This window comes from Diabrotica virgifera, chromosome 2 (genome assembly GCF_917563875.1).
Source record: "Diabrotica virgifera virgifera chromosome 2, PGI_DIABVI_V3a".
Lineage (NCBI taxonomy): Eukaryota > Metazoa > Arthropoda > Insecta > Coleoptera > Chrysomelidae > Diabrotica > Diabrotica virgifera.
Window position 1 is genome coordinate 169,674,716 of NC_065444.1, and position 19,883 is coordinate 169,694,598.

The 19,883-nt window shown below is 32.6% G+C and overlaps 1 protein-coding gene across 1 annotated transcript in view; it reads left to right on the forward strand.

Annotated features, from left to right (window-relative positions):
- Positions 1 to 18,569, forward strand: part of LOC114333555 (putative ankyrin repeat protein RBE_0921) — a 43,116-nt gene extending 24,547 nt beyond the window's left edge. Inside the window, exon 3 of the mRNA XM_028283443.2 lies at positions 17,156 to 18,569. Coding sequence (XP_028139244.1) covers positions 17,156 to 18,539 — 1,384 coding nt within the window. The 3' untranslated portion in view covers positions 18,540 to 18,569. The remainder of the gene's footprint in view (positions 1 to 17,155) is intronic.
- Positions 18,570 to 19,883: the final 1,314 nt, after the last annotated feature.

A 19,883-nucleotide genomic window follows, 5' to 3' on the forward strand; every position in this document is an offset into this window, starting at 1 on the left:
CTAATTGACGAATTGTCTTAAATTTTTTTGTGCATTATATGGAATGTTTGACTCAACTTTTCGTGCAATATGAAAGTCTTAAGGCCATTTTTGCAAAAGTTATAGCACATTTTTTATTTTTGAAACTTTAGTCTTATTTTGCACTTTCCGAAACAAAAAAGGATCGGACCAAAATTCAAAAAGTGCCATTTTAAACCTTGGCTCATCTAAAAAAAAAAGAAAAATATTATAAATAAGGTATTTAATTACCCTATTCTTACCTGTAGCGATTTAAACGAAAAAACTGCCATTTTTGATTTGCATTTAATGCTACATGATCCAAAAGAAAGTATCGTTACATGGCGAACATTAACACTATTAAATAAGCATAATCCAATGAAATTAGAAGCAATAGAAAAATATCCAATTCCCAAAAAGCAAAGTAAATAAGAGAATTTCTTTGACACCTGGGATATTACAAAAAGTTTATTCGAGATTCCACAAAAATCACAAAACCGATAAAAACAAGCTTAAGAGGAAACAGTAGCGATCAACAGGTAGCATAAACGCGTTCCAAGATTGCGGCTGTAATTTTGAATCATTTTTAGAGATATTTGGCACACGTATTCGTAATATAATAAAGAATAACGGTACAGAGCCCAATTTGACAAATATATTAATATGTGGAAATTACTCTGTAATTAAATACAATATTAAAAAAAACGAGCCTGTACCGCCATTAAGAAGAACAAAAAAATACACTTTCTTCAAATAAACTTTTTTATCCGATGCCTAGATTTTGTGTCATTTTGGAACTACTAATGAAATAAAAAATTTTAGTAGTTCCAAAATGACGCAAAATCTAGGCATCGGATAAAAAAGTTTATTTGAAGAAAGTGTATTTTTTTGTTCTTCTTAATGGCGGTACAGGCTCGTTTTTTTTAATATTGTATTTAATTACAGAGTAATTTCCACATATTAATATATTTGTCAAATTGGGCTCTGTACCGTTATTCTTTATTATATTACGAATACGTGTGCCAAATATCTCTAAAAATGATTCAAAATTACAGCCGCAATCTTGGAACGCGTTTATGCTACCTGTTGATCGCTACTGTTTCCTCTTAAGCTTGTTTTTATCGGTTTTGTGATTTTTGTGGTATCTCGAATAAACTTTTTGTAATATCCCAGGTGTCAAAGAAATTCTCTTATTTACTTTGCTTTTTGGGAATTGGATATTTTTCTATTGCTTCTAATTTCATTGGATTATGCTTATTTAATAGTGTTAATGTTCGCCATGTAACGATACTTTCTTTTGGATTATGTAGCATTAAATGCATAAATAGGTTTTATTAATTTTATACATTCTTAAGGCTTACCCACTATACTCTACAACTCTACAGTATCGAGGGCATTTATATTACATACTACTTATGCATATAATATGCATGTTACCGGCCAAACCCGATTTCAGGATAAACTAGTTTGGCCTAGTCCAAACTAGTTTATCCCGATATTAATACGGACACTGCAGGACCCATTACTAGTACGGCCATAAATACACATTATAGTACACCTACAAAGCAAAAATAAATACATAAACTGCATAAAATACTCTGTAATTGGAAAATAAACATTTTTATTAAAACGATAAAAAACAAAAATCAGCTGATCGCGAACGGAAAAAGTGTTTTTGGTGTGATGTATCGAGCTCTCTGACTATAAATACCGAGGTGCGCCCGCCGAAGAATTATTTACACGCATGCGCGAACTACTTTCATATTGACATGGGCATCCTCGCAATATTGTTAACAGCTAATTAGTTATTGTTTACGTAATATGTACCAACGCTAAATAAACGAGTAGTATTCATAAATACTGTTGTATTAATTATATATTATGTCAACCCGGACTCGTACATAAAACTGGCGGCGAAGATAGATGAGATTTAAGTGCTTTGTTCTTTGTTCATCCCGGAGATAAATAATAAGACAAGGTTAGTAAAGATGGCAGCTTACGGAAACATAGAAAATTTCAATATTAGTGAGCCAAAAATTGGGACTCCTACGTGGAAGGAATGGATTTCTTCTTCACGGCCAATAATATTACGGACCCAGAGAAGAAAAGAGCCACATTTCTGAGTCTGTGTGGGGCAAGTACTTATGAAATTATAAGGTCTTTGGTTGCACCCGCAAAAGTTAGTGATTCGAGCTACGAACAGATCACTGCAGAGTTGAAAAAACATTTTGCGCCGAAAACGTCTGAAATTGTCTGCAGGTTCAAATTTTATAGTCCAAATCAGCAAACTGGTGAAACAATTTCTGTGTATCTAAAAGAATTGCGAAAATTGGCAGAACCATGTGGTTTCGAAAATGGCCTGGACGCAATGCTACGAGATAGATTAGTCTGTCGCATATTGGACGACACTTTACAGCAAAAGTTTCTCGCCACAGAAAAGTTAAAACTTAAAGACGCGCAAGACATGTGCCTCACACACAAAGTGGCTGTTCAAAGTTTGCAGGTGTTACGGGAGAGTGAGTTAAACACAGAGGTGAACGCAGTAGGTTTTCATAGAAATCAGCCAGGACAATCAAAACAAAAATCAGCTGATCGCGAACGGAAAAAGTGTTTTCGGTGCGAAAAGGAACATTATCCTGAACATTGTGAACACATTAAATCAACCTGTACATATTGCAAGAAAGTTGGACATATTGAAATAGCTTGTTTTTTTAAAAAGAAAGACCAAAATCAAAGACACAAAGTGCATCAGACTACCGAGGAATCGACGTCCAATACAGAGCCGGTTTCGGGAAATACTCAAAGTGTTTGTTATCTAAGTAGCGACTAAAATTTTTCGTTATTTAACGTGACGTCTGATAGCATTACCGGTAAATATTTAGTAGACGTGCTACTCGCTGACAAAAATGTGAAAATGGAGGTTGATTTGGGCGCAAGTTTCTCAGTGATTAGCAAATCGACCTACCATAAAATGTTTAGTGAAAATCGATCTAAATTAAATCAATCCAGTGTTATTCTGCGCGATTATCAAAATACAGTGATACCCATACTGGGTGAGTGTCTAGTGGAGGTGAAAAGGGGTCAACGATCAGCCAAGCTTCCACTTATAGTCACGGAAGTAAACCGCGCCAGTCTTCTGGGTAGAAACTGGTTTGAAGGTTAGGATTAACCATAGCAGGGGTAAGTCAGATTTTATCCATTATTAATTATCCAGAAGAATACCCAGATGTATTTAACACGGATTTGGGATCTTATCGGGGTCCTCCAGTAAGTTTTTCGTTAGACAAAAACGTAAGGCCAATTATGCTTAAGGCGCGTAAGGTCTCTTTTGCACTAAAAGACAAGATTGAAGCTGAATTGGACAGGTTTATAGCACAGGGTGTTTTAAAGCCAATTACACACCCAAAATGGTGCACCCCAATTGTGACTGTTTGCAAAGAAAACGGAGAGGTTCGGATCTGCGGCGATTACAAATCTACATGAAACTTAGCGCTACGTCCAGAACCTTATTCAGTGCCAGCGGTACAGAATATCTTATCCACTCTCGCGGGCGGTAAAGTGTTTGCAAAACTAGACATGACGCAAGATTATCTGCAGTTAAGTGTCAACCGCGAAGCTGCGGAGGCACAAACAATTAGTACGCATAAAGGTGGATTTTCACAGATCCGATGTCCGACGGTACGATGATACGATAGAAATTTCAGAGAATTTCATTGGCTGAAAAGTGACAGTTGGGTTTTCGTACGAAATTAAAAAGTCATCGGAAGAAGTTAAAATTATTTTAACTTTTGCACGAAAATCGGATGAATTTTGACATGACATTCTATCTTGAACGTCTTGATAACCTTACTTTTGTGAAGTGTTTATGTTTTTGATATATTGAAATGGAACAACAAAATCGTAATTATAAATGGTTGTTGTTCTGAAACTATTTTCTTGTGGCATTTTTGTAATTAACTATTCTTAATGAGAAATAAGCCACAATTTTAATAAAAAAAATGATTTTATTTTTTAGTAAAATTGTATTTCCCATTAAAAACAGTTAATTATAAATGGATGTGATGGTACTTCTAACAATAACTCACATTTTTATCCTCTTCAAACAGATAATTTGACGAATCCATGATGATCCAAACAATAATAAGAATAAAATCGAAATAAAACTATCCATATGTTCCTGTTCAATATCCAACAGCAAACATTTGTATCAAATATCAATCCATGGAATAATCTGACATATTACACAAATGTCAAAAAATTTCGGATACGACAATCAAATATAATCGTACGAAAAAATTTCTTATTTCGTGTCTTCGGATATCGGATCTGTGAAAATTAGCCTTAAGAGAGCTTTTAAATGCAATCGTTTACAGTTCGGTATATCCGTGGCTCCACAAATTTTTAAGAAATTCATAGACACTAGATTAACGGGTATTTCGGGTGTACTACCGTATTGCGATGATATTTTAATAGTAGGCAGCTCAGAAATAGACTTAGACTCAAAAGTGCGTGAAGTATTATCGTGTTTCCAGGAAGACGAGCTGCATTTGCGTAAGGAAAAGTGTGTTTTTCGAACAAAGACAATAGAGTTTCTCGGTTTTCAAATTAGTGAAGACGGGTTACGTCCCACTAAAGACAAAATCGCGGCCATCACCAATGCGCCGGCTCCGACTAACAAAACCGAATTACAAGCTTTTCTTGGACTTTTAAATTTTTATCATGCTTTCCTAAAAGACAAGGCAACTATTGCAAATCCGTTACATGTACTGCTCCGAAAGGGCGTTCCTTGGCAGTGCCGTTTCAGGGAACAAAAGGCTTTTAATTTATTAAAAGACATTTTGGCAAAAGAACCGGTGTTGGGACATTACAGTGAACGGAAGGATTTATTTTTGACGTGTGATTTAGAGACGTGTTATTTTTGACTACCCCTTACGGGGTAGGTTGTGTGCTTAGCCAGCGTGATGATGAGGGACACGAATATCCAGTGGCGTACCATAGTTGTACTCTATCATCTGAAGAGATGCACCAGAACCGCCAAACTCAGATGACGTTTTGATGCTCGAGAACATCCCAGAAAAACTAATCTTTGCCAAAGACATCGCTAGTGAAACTAAGAAAGACCCACTGTTACCTAAAGTTTTGCAGTGGGTATGGCAAGGTTGGCCTGAGGAGAAAATTAAATTTTCAGACGAATATACTCCTTATCTACAACGTTAACACGAAATTAGCTGTTATCAAGACTGCCTGTTATGGGGTACAAGGGTAATAGTTCCACTTAAAGGGAGGAAAACAATACTGAATTTGCTACACTCAGCACGCCCTGGAATCGTAAAAATGAAGTCACTGGCACGCTCATATATTTGGTGGCCAAATCTCGACAAGCAAATTGAACACCTAGTAAATACATGCAGCGAGTGCCAGGAGTCTAGATATATACCAAAAAGGCTCCAATCCATCATTGGGAGTGGACCAGAGCTCCATGGACAAGAATAACACCTCGATTTTGCCGGTCCATTTAAAGGAAAAATGTTTCTGATAATCATATACTTATATTCAAAGTGGTTGGAGGTAAAAATCGTTCCAAATACCTCTAGTGCTGTGACCATAGACATTTTACGCGGATTATTTGCCACTCATGGCATCCCAGATGTTGTCGTATCGGATAACGGAACTAGTTTTACGTCGGCTGAGTTCCAAGATTTTTTAAAGAAAAACCTTATTAGACAAGCATTGGTTGCACCGTACCATCCAACTAGTAATGGACAAGCGGAACGCATGGTACAAAATGTAAAAAATGCACTTAAGAAAATGAGAGATAGCAATGAACAAACCAGCATACAAGTAGCATTGCACAGATATCTCCTTACTCAATATGATTGTGTGTATATTACCAGTTGTCCATTAGTTTTAACGACGAGTCATTATATTTTAAGAAAAATGATTATTTTTCAATTACATGGTATTTTATTCAGTTTATCTATTTATTATTGGTTTTGTAGGTATATTATAAAGGCCTTACTAGTTTGTCTTGCAGTGTCCGTATTAATATCGGAATAAACTAGTTTGTCCTGAAATTGGGTTTGGCCGGTAACAAGCATACCACTATTTATGCAATACAAGTGATTTACATAAATAATATATTGTACACGGTGCGGTGGTATGATATCATAACATATCTCTTTACTAGAAAAAAATATTAGTGTTCTTTGAATGGTGTAAAACGCAATGTAATTTTAGAGGTGTTTAGGATGATGTGATTTGGTATGTAATCTGAAATCAATAATAAATATTTAGAATGTTAAGTAATTATATTATGATTATGAATTAGAGTATACCTTTAACATATTTCAATGAACCACTCTAATTTATTTTGATTGTCTAAGTATATAGCAAATAATAATTATTTATCAATAGCATATAAAACACAATTGGCGCCAAGGCCGCAAAAATGACAAACGATATCTTTTGATAAAAACAAAAATAAACTACTTCAAATAACACGCAATTGTTTTATTGATATGCGATTGATTCATTGAGATCAGATATTATTTTTTTATGGCTTACATCACAGAATAGGTAATTAAATTTATACATGAATCAGTCATTGCTAAAACAATCTAAGTCCATATTTTGGATAAAATGACTTTTCGAAGCCATGACGTTTTTAAGATTTAAATCAACCATTCCACGCAACTATTCCTTCTTGTTTCTGAAATACAAGAAGGAATAATAATTGTGTACGGTGAATTTATCAATAATTTGCGATATGCGGACGATACAGTACTCCTAGCTTCTAGTCAAGAAAATCTGTAAACACTGCTTGATAGTGTCCTTAAGAGTTGTAGGGAGTGAATATACGGAAAACCAAAATACTCGTAATAAGTAAACAACAGAATATAAAACCGTCTATATGTAAATAATACCAAAATTTAGCAAGTTGATAAAATCGTTTACCTTGGACAGCAATTAAATTGTAACGCAGAAAGTCACGTCGAAATTAGATCTAGGCTAGAGCAAGCCAGAGCCGCTTTTAGAAGTACCTATGTGCAAGGTGTTATGTAACAGAGACCTAAAATTGGCATTGAGGATCCGCCTACTTCGCTGCTACGTGTTCTCGGTCTTACTTTATGGTGTCGAGTAATGGACTGCGGATAAAATCGATCTAAATCGCCTTGAGGCTTTCGAAATGTGGTGCTATAGAATAATTTTAAAAGTTTCTTGGGTGGAGAAGATTTAAAACTCCACAATAGTAGGACGTCTCAGCAAGTCTACTGAGATTATATAAAGCTTCAAGCAAAGAAAGCTGGAGTATTTCGGACACGTAATGAGAGGTTCCAAATATAGGATGCTACAAAATATTATGCAAGGAAAAATAGCAGGCAAACGCAGTCCAGGACGAAAAAGAACCTCATGGTTGCAGAACTTGCGAGATTTGTATTGTGTTGATACAAGCATGCTGTTTAGGGTGGCAGTGAATAAAATTAAGATAACTATGATGATAACCAACGTTCTGAAAGGACGTGGTACATGAAGAAGAAGATTCCGCGCAAAATAACGCCAGCTACTGTTTATATTGTATGTTTAAAATTATTGTATGGTAGGTCGGTATGTTTTTCGGTCAGTTCGAAAACAACACATGTCCTTTACTTGTATATTTTGACTGTTTCTTGCTGACAATAAAGAATGTTTTAGTACAAACATTAAAAATCACGGTTCATTTCGAAAACAACATAAGTCCACAAAATTAAAACCTTAGTATAAAAAAATGTAAGTACTTAACATTAATTTAGTCTTTCTAATCTAGTCTCAAACCAGCGCCTTTTGAGAAAAATCCTGAGACACGTCGATTTTTATTTTTGAATTATGATTTTTTAACATATTTATGCGTACGTCCCTGTAAGTTGCATCCATATGGAAAACTTTTTTATTACCTATTATTTTTACGAAAAAAAGTTATTCTTCATAAAAAGCTCTGCAACTATATTCTAGTATGCAATTACATATTTCTAAATGAAATTTTTTTTTTTTTTTTAAAATCATGGATAACTTTTCAATTATTTTAATTCAGATAACTCTTTTATTATTAATTTTACGAAAAAAGTGATTCTTAATAAAAAGTGCTGGATGGTCTAAAACCTAAAATACAACCATCGTATATCAAATTGTATCAATTTTATTCGAGGTATGTCAAAAAAAATAAATTTAGATCAAAGTAAAGTACCTTTATAGTTCAGAATATTTCAATTAGGACGATGTAATTACATACTGAAACATAGTTTTTAATTCTAAATAACTTTTCATAATAACAGTTTTTGATATTGTGAAAAATAAACGTATTTTACTCTTGAGCGAAATTCATATTTTTTGACATACCTCTTATAAAATTGATAACATTTGACATAAGATGGTTGTAAAAATGTTTTTTTTTGAAAAATTATGGATAACTAACATTTTTTCAGTTATTTCAATTCAGATAACTCTTTTATTATTAATTTTACGAAAAAAAGTGATTCTTAATGAAGTGTTCTGGATGGTCTAAAACCTAAATTACAACCTGCAAATAAAACCTAAGAATCACTTTTTTTCGTAAAATTAATAATAAAAGAGTTATCATAGTATAAGAGCTGTGAGACATTTTTGAGTAGGTATTTTAGGCAACCTGAAAATTTTTTAGGTGACTCTTCCATGATAGCCTAATACAAAAATGCCGGTCTGGCTGGAGGGTAGCGGTTATTTTCCCCAAAAATCCCCCCCCAAAGTTAAAAAAAGGGTAAAAATTGTTATTACAAAAAATATCATTGACGTGACTTTAAAGTAAATTTAAATATTCAAATATAAAGAAAATAAACAGGCCAGGCGATTTGAGGGCGATTTTTAACTCTGCAAGATACTTGCATGGGCGCCCCAGGATTATTTTCAGGGGATGCATCTGAACTTCAGAAGATTTCATCTGAATCTGTACATACTATTAACGAGTATAAAATATACAACTATACATGAAAAGCTATGTACATTCCTTCCGGACAGGGAAGTACAATTATTATTTTGACAGGGTATTTTTTAATATTAAAAATAATTATTCTAAAACGACAGGTTTTTTTTGGTGAAATTTTCCAACTGCCATGTGATCGAACAAATTACGCGTGCATATAAATGAAAAGCGCTATAGGTAAGCAGGAGTGTGAGAAAGAGCGTATACCGATAGCTGTTTGCGTCCTCTGTTGTACCTGAGCGAGTCCGTTCACTCGAGAAAAATCACGTGACCTGGCGATCCCATGTTGTTGTGCCTCGAAACGTCAGAGTAACTATTATATATTATAGTTTTTTAAGTAACTTTTTCTTAATTAAAGGAAAATAATAGGTACTATACAATAGATTTTGCAAATATGATAGAAAAAGACAGATATATTATTATAAAGATATAGGTAGAAAAGTATAAAAGTATAAACTAAATTAATTCTGTGTGCGAATCTTGTACTTCTTCTTCAAACTCCTCATCTGAGCTTAAATATTCACTGTCTTCTTCTTCGTCAAACTCCCCTCGAAACTCAGATTCCTCTTCTACATGATCTGTAAATAGTTGTAATATGTATTTATAATTAATTAAAAATTAATTACTGATTAATTAATTGAGTTGCTACGTATTCTCTGTCCTTTTATACGAAGTCGAAGCCTGGACAATCACGGGCGCATTTGAAGATAGACTTGCCATTGTTGAGATGTGGTGTTATCGATTAATGTAAAAAAATATCATGGACGCAACACGTAACAAACACGGAAACATTAAGAAAGATAAAAAAAGGCAAAACAAACACTCAACACTATGAAAGAAAGAAAAATGAGCTACTTTATAATATAAGGAAAAGTATTAAGTATTAGTTATATAAGTAAGAATACGTAGCAACTCAATTAATTAATCACTAATTAATTTTTAATTAATTCTAAATACATATTTACAACTATTTACAGATCAGGTAGAAGAGGAATCTGAGTCTCGAGGGGAGACGAACGAAGAAGAAGAGAATGAATATTTATTTTGGCTCATTTTTCTTTCCTTTATAGTGTTGAGTATTTCTTTTGCCTTTTTCATCTTTCTTAATGTTTCCGTGTTTGTTACGTGTTGTGTTCATGATATTTTTTACATTATTCAATAACAGCACATCTTAACAATGGCAAGTCTTTCTTCAGATGCGCCCGTGATTGTCCAGGCTTCGACTCCGTATAAAAGGACAGAGAATACGTAGTAATTTAATTAAATTGTCGTTAATTAATTTTTAATTAATTCTAAATACATATTACAACTATTTACAGATCATGTAGAAGAGGAATCTGAGTCTCGAGGGGAGTCTGACGAAGAAGAAGACAGTGAATATTTAAGCTCAGATGAGGAGTTTGAAGATGAAGTACAAGATTCGGACACAGAATTAATTTAGTTTATACTTTTATACTTTTCTACCTATATATTTATAATAATAAATCTGTCTTTTTCTATCATATTTGCAAAATCTATTGTATAGTACGTATTATTTTCCTTTGATTAAGAAAAAGTTACTTAAAAAACTATAATATATAATAATTACTCTAAAGTTTCGAGGCACAACAACATGGGATCGCCAGGTCACGTGATTTTTCTCGAGCGAACGGACTCGCTCAGGTACAACAGAGGACGCAAACAGCTATCGGTATAAGCTCTTTCTCACACTGCTGCTTACCTATAGCGCTTTTCATTTATATGTACGCGTAATTTGTTCGATCACATGGCAGTTGGAAAATTTCACCAAAAAAAAACCTGTCTTTTTTAGAATATTTATTTTTAATATTAAAAAATACCCTGTCAAAATAATAATTGTACTTCCCTGTCCGGAAGGAATGTACATAGATTTGCATGTAAAGTTGCATATTTTATACTCATTAATAGTATGTACAGATTCAGATGAAATCTTCTGAAGTTCAGATGCATCCCCTGAAAATAATCCTGGGGCGCCCATGCAAGTATCTTGCAGAGTTAAAATCGCCCTCAAATCGCCTGGCCTGTTTATTTTCTTTATATTTGAATATTTAAATTTACTTTAAAGTCACGTCAATGATATTTTTTGTAATAACAATTTTTACCCCTTTTTTTAACTTTGGGGGGGATTTTTGGGGAAAATAACCGCTACCCTCCAGCCAGACCGGCATTTTTGTATTAGGCTATCATGGAAGAGTCACCTGAAAAATTTTCAGGTTGCCTAAAATACCTACTCAAAAATGTCTCACAGCTCTTGGACCATCATAATTAAAATAACTGAAAGTAATGTTAGTTATCCGTAATTAAAAGAAAAATCAATTAGAAGGATGTATTTGCCAATTAGAATATTGTTTTTAATTCCAAACAACTTTTGATAACAGCAATTTTCAATATTGTGAAAAATAAAGCTACTTTACTCCTGAGTGAAATTCAAACTTTTTGACATACCTCGTATAATATTCAAAAAAATTTGATATTTGATGGTTAAATCTTAGGTTGTGGACCATGCAGAGCTTTTTATCAAGAATAACTTTTTTTTCGTAAAATTAATTAGGTAATAAAATAGTTTTCCATATGGATACAACTTACAGGGAAATACTGTATATCATACTAGTGACGTAATTTTTTTTAATGGAAATAAGGATCGTGGGCTAGTTCAAGAAAGGTTATTTAATTCTCTATTCAGTAATATAAACACTAACATAATTATAAAAATAATAATAATATAAAAATAAAAATGTATACCATCTTTATTCATTCAGTTGCGGTGCGAAACCAAAACTGTCTTAATTTTTACTCAGATCAGAGAGTGCAGCCAGCACCCTTATCGACGATTTCACCTCTTGTCACCAGGAAATGGGCCAATAAAGTTTTTCAATTAAAAATCTTTTAAAAATATTTAATTTACAAATATTTTTATTAGGTTGAAAAACTTAGTCTTTTACTAACATAATTATTTATACAGGGTGTTCAACAAACATTTTTTTGAATTAGATTGATTAACACAAAAGGAAGAATGTATGTAATTTATTTAATATAAAATACATTCTACTGCTGTCAGAAAACAGAAAAAAATGTTTTTCGATAAATAAACATTGGTTTTCGCTTAATTCTATTGTTCAAGCTGCCACCCATCTGCCTCTTGGCAGTTTGGATATTTAATTTAAGTGAAACACAATGTTATTTGTAAAATAATCGTTTTTTCTGTTTTCTAGCAGCACTAGAATGTATTTTGAATTAAATAAATTAGATACGTTCTTCATTTTGTGTCAGTTAATTTAATTAAAAATAATTTTTCTTAGACACTGAATAAATATGTTAATCTTTATATTACTGAATAGAGAATTGAATAACCTTTCAAATAAGCTAGCACTCGATCCCTATCCTTATTTAAAAAAATCATCGATTACGTCATCACGCCCAGACGGATGACGTCACTAGTATGATATATAATATGTCAAAAAATCATAATTTAAAAATAAAAGTCGCTGGCTTACGAAAACGAATTTATTCCAAACATTTGCACCATACTGTAGACATACATAATATAATCTAAATTTCTATGTATTTTGACTGTTTCATGCTAAAAATAAAGAAAAAAAGCATTAAAAATTATGGTTCATATCCAAAACAACGTAAGTCCACAAACTTAAAAATTTAATATAAAAAAATACGCAACATTTAGACTTTTTTGTCATTCAGAAATATACATTTATAACCCATAATACTTATAGTACGTTCTTTGAAGGTAAAATATTGTAAAACCTCTAAATTTTAAAGAACTGCTTGGATTGACATGAAATTTGGCATACACATATCTAATAAGTCAAAGAAAAAAAGTGATATTGTGCCGATGTGTGCTTTTGCCCTAGGGGTGAGTTTCACCCCCTTTTGGGAGTAAAAAATATATGTTCGAAATAAGTCCGGAAATGGATAAAATGCCTAATTCTCAGCAACTTTTGTTCTATAAAGTTTTTTCACCAAGTTAATACTTTTTGAGTTATTTGCGAGTGAATATGTTAATTTTTCTACAAAATAACTACGTTTTCAAACGGTTTTTCGCAAATAACTCAAAAAGTAAGTATTTGGTAGAAAAAAATTCTTATCAAAAATATAGCACGTAAAAAAGTGAAAAACTTGGTGTATATATTAGGTCACTGTATCTAGTAAAAGTAGAGTTGTAGCTAATGAAAATATAGGTTCATATTCGTCAAATTCCAAATCGTATATTTTAACGTACCATAACCAAAAAACGAAGCACTTTTTTGGGAAAAACTCATTTTAACTTTTTTAAAGTGTTTAAAAAATGCTTATATATGTTTTTAAAAAAAAATTTAGCATCAAAAGTAAACAAGTTACGCTCAAAATAAAGTTGGTCCCTAAAAGAAATCGGGAAAATCACCCCCTAATTAGCATTTCAAATGAACTTAATTGTTATCACTTCACAAGTTTTTTACTCGCGTATGTATTGATAATACGGTCTGTAAGTTTCATCGGTTCAATGTCCTTATTTTTGAAAGAGCTGTAGTTAAAAGGGCTTGAACGAGTCACTTATCACGAGTGTATGCAAATTTAGAAACACCGAATCTTGACCAATTTTTGTCTTACAGAAAAACAAAAAAATACAAAATCTTCAGAAAAGTAAAGCCGACTTTTTCTATTGTTTAAGACTTTTGGTATCTCTAACAATTTTTCAGTTATTTTAAAAAAAAGCATTTTTTTCAAAATTAATTTTTTTAAAAATGTTACTTTAAAACCAAATTTTTATCAGAAATAAGCACTTTGAATCGATGAAACTTACAGATTATATAAACACAACATAAGTAAAGTAACTTGTGAAGCGGTAACGATTAATTTCATTTAAGTTGCTAATTGGGGGGTGATCTTCCTGATTTTTCTTGCCAAAACAAAAGGGACCAACTTTATTTTGAGCGTAACTTGCTTACATTTGATGCTAGAAATTTTTTTTTATAAAAACAGAAATAAAGATTTTTTTAAACACTTTAAAAAAGTTGTAATGTGTTTTCCCCAAGAATGCTTCATTATTTGGATATTTCACATTGAATTATTCTATTTGGAATTTTTCGAATATGAACCTATTTTTCATTAGCTATAACTCTGCTTTTGCTAGGTATAGGGACTTAATATATACACCATTTTTTTCACTTTTTTATACGCTATAATTTTGCTAAGAATATTTTTTTCGACAAAATGCTTACGTTTTCAGTTATTTGCGAAAAACCGTCTAAAAACGTGGATATTTTGTTGAAAAATGAACATATTCACTTGCAAATAACTCGAAAAGTATTATTTGGTGAAAAACTCTATAGAACAAAAGTTGCTTAAAATTAATCAACTCACCCCCAGGGCAAAAGCACACATCGGCACCATATCACTTTTTTCTATGACATGTTAGCTATGCGTATGCCAAATTTCATGTCAATCCAAGTGGTTCTTTAAAATTTACAGCCCGTGAAAGAATGGACAATAAATAGTGTTTCCTCAGAATATCCAACTATTAATTGAAATATTTTTACGTTTCCTGAAAAATTTACACATTGTATATTTTTTTCGCAATGATCAATTCACATACATTCTATGATACATTACAAATAGATGTCCAGTTTATTATATTATATTCTATTGACTTTTCGGTTGCATTAAAAAATACCTACACACGTCTTGTCGGGTAGTTTGGTCGGGACGTGTGTAGAGTTGATCCCGGCAAGGATGGTTGGGGAGTTCTGTAATGTCAGGTGGTCAGGTCTGAAGGTGTGTACGTGTTTGACGAAGTCTGTAGGGTCGCTTGTGTATCCTCTGCGTGGACAGTTCTGTAACATGTGCCTGATCGTCTGTTTCGCAGCACAGCAATCACAAGAAGGCGAGGGAAGTTTATCCCATCTCTAGAGGGAGTCGGCGCATCTTCCGCATTTTGTTCGGATTCCAAGCGCTGAACGCGGCCTTTAAGGGCCCTTAGCTATATACAGGCAGATGTGTCTCCAGACAAATTCGTTGGTGCTACACATTCACGGACAAATCTCTCAGTTGTACTTGTTCCCGCGTTGTGTGTTTATCTGTTTTCCACTGTGCTATGAATAATAAAAGACAACTAGCAATAATTGGAGTATATATGGTTTTATTTGATGATAGAAAAAAGAAAAGACTATGGCCAAACGATGGTTATTGGAAAGAAGAAAGTACTCACATATGAATTTAATTAGAGAACTCGAAACAAGCGAACCCGAAGATTTACTCAATTTTCCGCGAATGGATAATGAAGCATTTGAAACATTATTAGGATATGTTGGTCCTAGAATCGAAAGAAATAACACACACATGAGAGAATCAGTAAGTAGCAGAGAGCGATTAATCGCCACGCTACGATACTTAACAACTGGACGAAGTGGTGAAGATTTAAAATTCAGTTGTGCAATCTCCCCACAGCTTCTTGGACAAATAATACCTGAAACTTGTTGGGAAATATTTATGGCATAAATACTGTCCGTAGATGACCCAGTTCTCTTACTCTTCCTCATTTCTCTTAACTCACGTCGAAATCCAGCACGCAAGGAATCTATTTCTTTCTTACATACTTTATATCTGCATCTGGACAAATTTCTTGTCATTTTTCCACTAATTCTTCATATGCGTTGTTTCGCAGTTGCCTGTTAGAATATTCTTTACTTTTTACATTCCACAAGCATGGCTTCAACTTATATAACGAAATAAAATTTTCCCAAAATACTTTATTATCCGAAAATGTCATTTTAATGTAATATAAATACACGCCTACTACCGTGATTAGAATGAAAATTGACACAAATTTAACTCATCCGGCGAACAAATCCTTGAAACGTTCACACACATGCGTATATGTCTGGCTCGCTGTCTGTGATCGTCGTCTTGAACCACAGACGGCGAGCAAGACACATACGGCGTACGCCCGGATACACACATGAAGATCTGTCCGGAGTATCTGTCCGCCGTACATATCCGCCGGACAAATACGCATGTGAATAGGGCCCTTAAGCCATCATTGGAAGCATGTAGCGAGTAATATCGGTAATGTCGTTGTGGACTAGAAGTTGACGATTATTCATAAATTGTATTGTATTCTTTAACAAATCATACTAGAAAAATAATTAAATGTACATACAAATTAATATGATTATAATTTTTAGTTCAAAAAATTTGATCCACGCATATTAAATGGAGACGAAGATACATTTTTGGAAATGTCACTTGAAGCTAGGGCATAGATTTAAGGAGAAACAATAAATATAGATAAGAAACATAATTTATGCGAAAAAAATATTGATTTATAAAAGCATATGGCATTGTTCTAAAATTGGAGAAATGAAAAGTAGCTTTGTTGATAAAAAACAGTTATAACAAAATAATGTTTGTCATTTATATGATGAGCGCGCTAATAACCGAAAAATAACACAAAAGATGGAAAACATAATACATTGTGCAATAAAAGGAGGTGGAACTAGTAGAGGTAAAAATTATCGATAAAAACGTATAAATTAACTTTACATTACATAGTTTCTCACCTTTAGAAGTCTGTGACAGGAGTATCTTATAAAATTCTCCTATCACAATGACAGTTGTCATACTCCTTCGATACGTCTAAAGGTGGGAATATATGTGATGTAATGTTGATTTATACGTTTATATTGATATATTCCACCTCTTTTTACTTCAGAATGTATTATGTTTTCCCTCCTTTGCGTTATTTTGAGGGTTATTAGCGCGCTCATCACTGGTATAGTCGGTTCGCTAAACTCAGACACAACTGGCTAGTGATTTTAGTAAGTAATTTTGCCAATTTGGTAAAATTGGCAAGAAAAAAATTACTAAATAATTAATAATTACTAAATAGTTAAGTTAATTTTGCCAATGTTGGCAAAATTGGCAAAAAACAAAAAAAATCGTACTAAAATCACTAGTCAGTTGTGTCTGAGTTTAGCGAACCAACTAATATACGTATAGAAATTAATAGATGTACTTATACGAGGGTTTCTCTTAATTTATATATGACATATAATAAGTCCTAAGTTTAAAACTCATAATAAACGGGAAGTATGACATGGATCGAATTTTTTGCACTTGAGTGTCATATTATCCATCGATTTTTTATTGTTTTAGCATAGAAGTCTTGGCGTTTTTGTTGGACCAGCCATCAATAGAAATTAATAATCGAAACTTCAGTGGAGAAACTCCTTTATTCCTAGCCATTAAATTTGAAACAATAAAAATTGCTGAAAAATTAATTCACTGTGGTGCTAATGTTAACATACCTAATTACGAACAAGTAACACCACTACATCTGTCAGTGATCTATCCAAGATTAGCTCATTTACTTATCAAGAACGGAGCATTTTTGGACGCAACAGATTATAGTGGTGATACTCCCTTACATGATGCAGTAGCAGAGGAAATCTTGGAGACAGTGTGCATGCTACTTTACTACAATGCTGACGCTAATGTTCGTGGTGTGAACGGTCTGACACCATTTATGAAAGCGATAATTACCAAGAATGTGGAAATACAGGCGGTTTTAATTGATTATGTAGATAACTTTAACATAGAAACATATGATAATGTTGCTACATTAGCATTAGCGATAACGAATAGGACTCCTTTTGTGGAAGAAATTATTCTTGGAGGGGCTGATGTTAATTACGCTTATGGATATGATATAATAGATCCATTTTCCTTATGCTTGCAATTTCCAAATGTAAAAACATTTAAACTAGTGTGGGATAGAATAAAATACGACGGGGACGATATGTCCCTTGGTAGTGTTCTATGGAGGATTAGTGGTACATTACGTAAAGACATGTTCAAACAGTATGTAGATGTTATTATTGAAAGTGATAATTTGTATCAAGTTGTTGAGTCTTTAAATAATGCTGAGGACTTTTATATGGTCATTGTTAGGTTCTGCGATTTCTTTCATCAACTCTCTATAGAACAGTTGAGCCAGCTAACTTGTAGACTGCTTACTTATGGCTATATTGTAACTAGCTTCGATATGAGCAAAGTGTTTTTGCATTATGGGTATTGTGAACTGTTTAAAATAATGTTGCACATGGACATCAAGTTTATTGGAAGAAGACCGCCAGATACTTCTCGAATTATATACGATTTAAATTACAAAATGAATGACTTGCTTGATCAACTAGTAAATGTTATAAATATAGAATACTTACATAATACAATTTACCAAATTTTAGACTATTGTATCTATCCAAAACTGTTATTTGGATATTTGAATCTAGATAGAGACGACTACGTGACATTTAAAATGCTTCACCTTCCTAAAATTCCTTCTTTATTAGAGTTAGCAAGAAATAAGTCGAGAGAATATATCATCAATAGATTTTCCATAAAATCGTCAAGGCATTTCTATACTATAATAAATCATTTGGACATTAATAAGGTCTATAAAACTATTTTAACTTTTGAAAAGAAATTATATTTTCCGAGTTATGTATATTCACCTAAAAAATATAATAAATGTAAATAAATTATAATTAATAAATAAATATATTATTAACTAGGGTTTTATTTCAAACATTTTTCAGTTTGACATTAATAAACGTCAAATAAGGTTGCATCTAAAATAGCTCCAGAAAAAATTTATTTTTTAGTACTTTAACTTGAATTAATTTTATAGTGGTTTTAATTATCACTGATAAGAAGTCTCGATTCTATGGGTTGAACAGCCTCGGCTTCTTTTCGCAGTGTTTAACTTTTGTGTGAACAGTTTAAAATTTGGCCACGGTTAAACGTACCTAAATGTTGACATTCAGCTCCCAGTTTTTGTGACAATTAAAACATTTAAATTTCATCGTGGGTAAAAACATTTACATATTGTAGTTAAATAGTGATAAAAAGTGAAAATATTCTCCCTAGATGGGGGAGAATATAAAAAAGACGCCAGTGTGCGAACTAAATACTGCTGAAGTTATTAGTGTTAGTAATCAGACATGGATACAGGAACTATCACCACAAATTCTTCTGCTACAAGGGAGCTAAAACTTTTTAATATTAATTGTAATAGTTAAGACTTTCAAAATTGTTGTGTTGATGTTGAGAAGACCAATGATCAGAATATTTCCCGTTTGCATCCAATGGTTGTTGCAGATATTTTACATCAAAAATTAAAGATTAATAATATTAAGCAAATTAAAAGTATAGGAAGAAACCGTGTAAAGGACGATAATTTAAAGGCGTACATTCCAAATCACCTCTTGGAAATCAAAGGACTGATACGCGATGTTGATACCAAATATAATATTGACTATTTGAAAAAATATATGAGCAATTGTTTGCCAAATTGTTTAAAGGCAATTGCTTGCCAAACTATGTTGTGATAAATTATGTATTTTTCCAAGTGGAAAAATTGTTGGGTAAAGTGACGCAATCTTATAAATGCCTTAAATATGGACATATTTCTAGACAGTGTAAAGGTACACAGGAATACTGTATACAATGTGGACAAATTAAAAATGATATACATACATGTGGTGAAACAAAAAATATTGCATACACTGTAAAACTGATAAGCATATATCGATCTCTAAAAACTGTTCTTTTTTTGAACATAAAAAAAAATAAAAATATCATGATTGAACATAAAATCTCATATTTGGAGGCAAAAAATTTGAGCGACTCATCATTTTCTGGTCTTATTTCTAATAATAGATTTGAAATATTGTCAAATTCAGACAAAGAATTTGCAAAATTAACTAACTCCGCTGAAGTTAGTACATCTCTTTATTTCAAGCCATTGAGGCCTCATCTACAGAAACCCAAAAATATTAGCCAACCAAGCTGTAGTACATCAAGCACTGATTATAGTGCAAAT